General features: G+C 35.8%; 1 protein-coding gene across 1 annotated transcript in view; it reads right to left on the reverse strand.

Annotated features, from left to right (window-relative positions):
* The window catches only part of LOC106882732 (protein PRQFV-amide), a gene marked incomplete at its 3' end in the record, with an annotated part of 71,227 nt that overhangs the window by 7,617 nt on the left and 62,813 nt on the right, over nucleotides 1–797 (reverse strand). The window contains exon 2 of the mRNA XM_014933501.2: nucleotides 104–213. Within this exon, the coding sequence (XP_014788987.2) occupies nucleotides 104–185 (82 nt within the window). The remainder of the gene's footprint in view (nucleotides 1–103; nucleotides 214–797) is intronic.

Consider the following 797-nt stretch of genomic DNA (forward strand, 5'->3'; position numbering starts at 1 on the left):
TATGAGAGAGAGAGAGAGAGAGAGAGAGAGAGAGAGAGAGAGAGAGAGAGAGTTATTAAAGAACCAAATGAGAGCTGACAGAGAATTGCTTGAAATTACATACCGATGAGATGCCCATTCTTAACCTGTCCCCAAACTGAGGCAGATAGAATTACCACAATGTACACAGACAAGTAGATCCTCATTTCTAATGTAATTTGCTGCTTGAAGCTTCTGCAATAAAAGAAAACAAAGACAAGGTAAGTAAATTTATCAATTTCTCTATAATGTATATATATACTAGAGTATACTACTCGTGACTCTTGGGTCACTGACAGTTCAAGTTATAAAACATTGCAGCTGATTTCATGATTAAGGTTTTATCGATTGTTTATCTGGAATGTCTTTCTTGTTCCACCTGGAACGTAAATGAAAATCAAAGCAGATGTGTTCCTCTCTAATCTGTTACGAATGAAGTCGTACATATATTTTTGCTCACGATTCAATAGAGAGTCTCTCTTCTACAAATCGTCGCTGCTCATCTCTGCGGCAATATTATTTGGCGTTGGTAAGTTAAAGTGAGTAATTCTTTTGCCCAGGTCATTAAGTTCGTCTTCAAAATACGGAGGATATCGATAATAATTTCTTTCGCTAATCAAAAGACTAAAGTTTTTTTCCCTTTCAGGGTTATGTTTCTTTCGGAATATTTTCCCAATTCGCAACGGTTTGGCTGTATTAAATTACAGACAAGCAGACACGCAAGCAAGCAATCACAAAATTTTAGTTGTATGTATGTATGTATGTATGTATGTATGTAT

This window comes from Octopus bimaculoides, chromosome 15, assembly GCF_001194135.2.
Source record: "Octopus bimaculoides isolate UCB-OBI-ISO-001 chromosome 15, ASM119413v2, whole genome shotgun sequence".
Classification (NCBI taxonomy): Eukaryota; Metazoa; Mollusca; class Cephalopoda; order Octopoda; family Octopodidae; genus Octopus; species Octopus bimaculoides.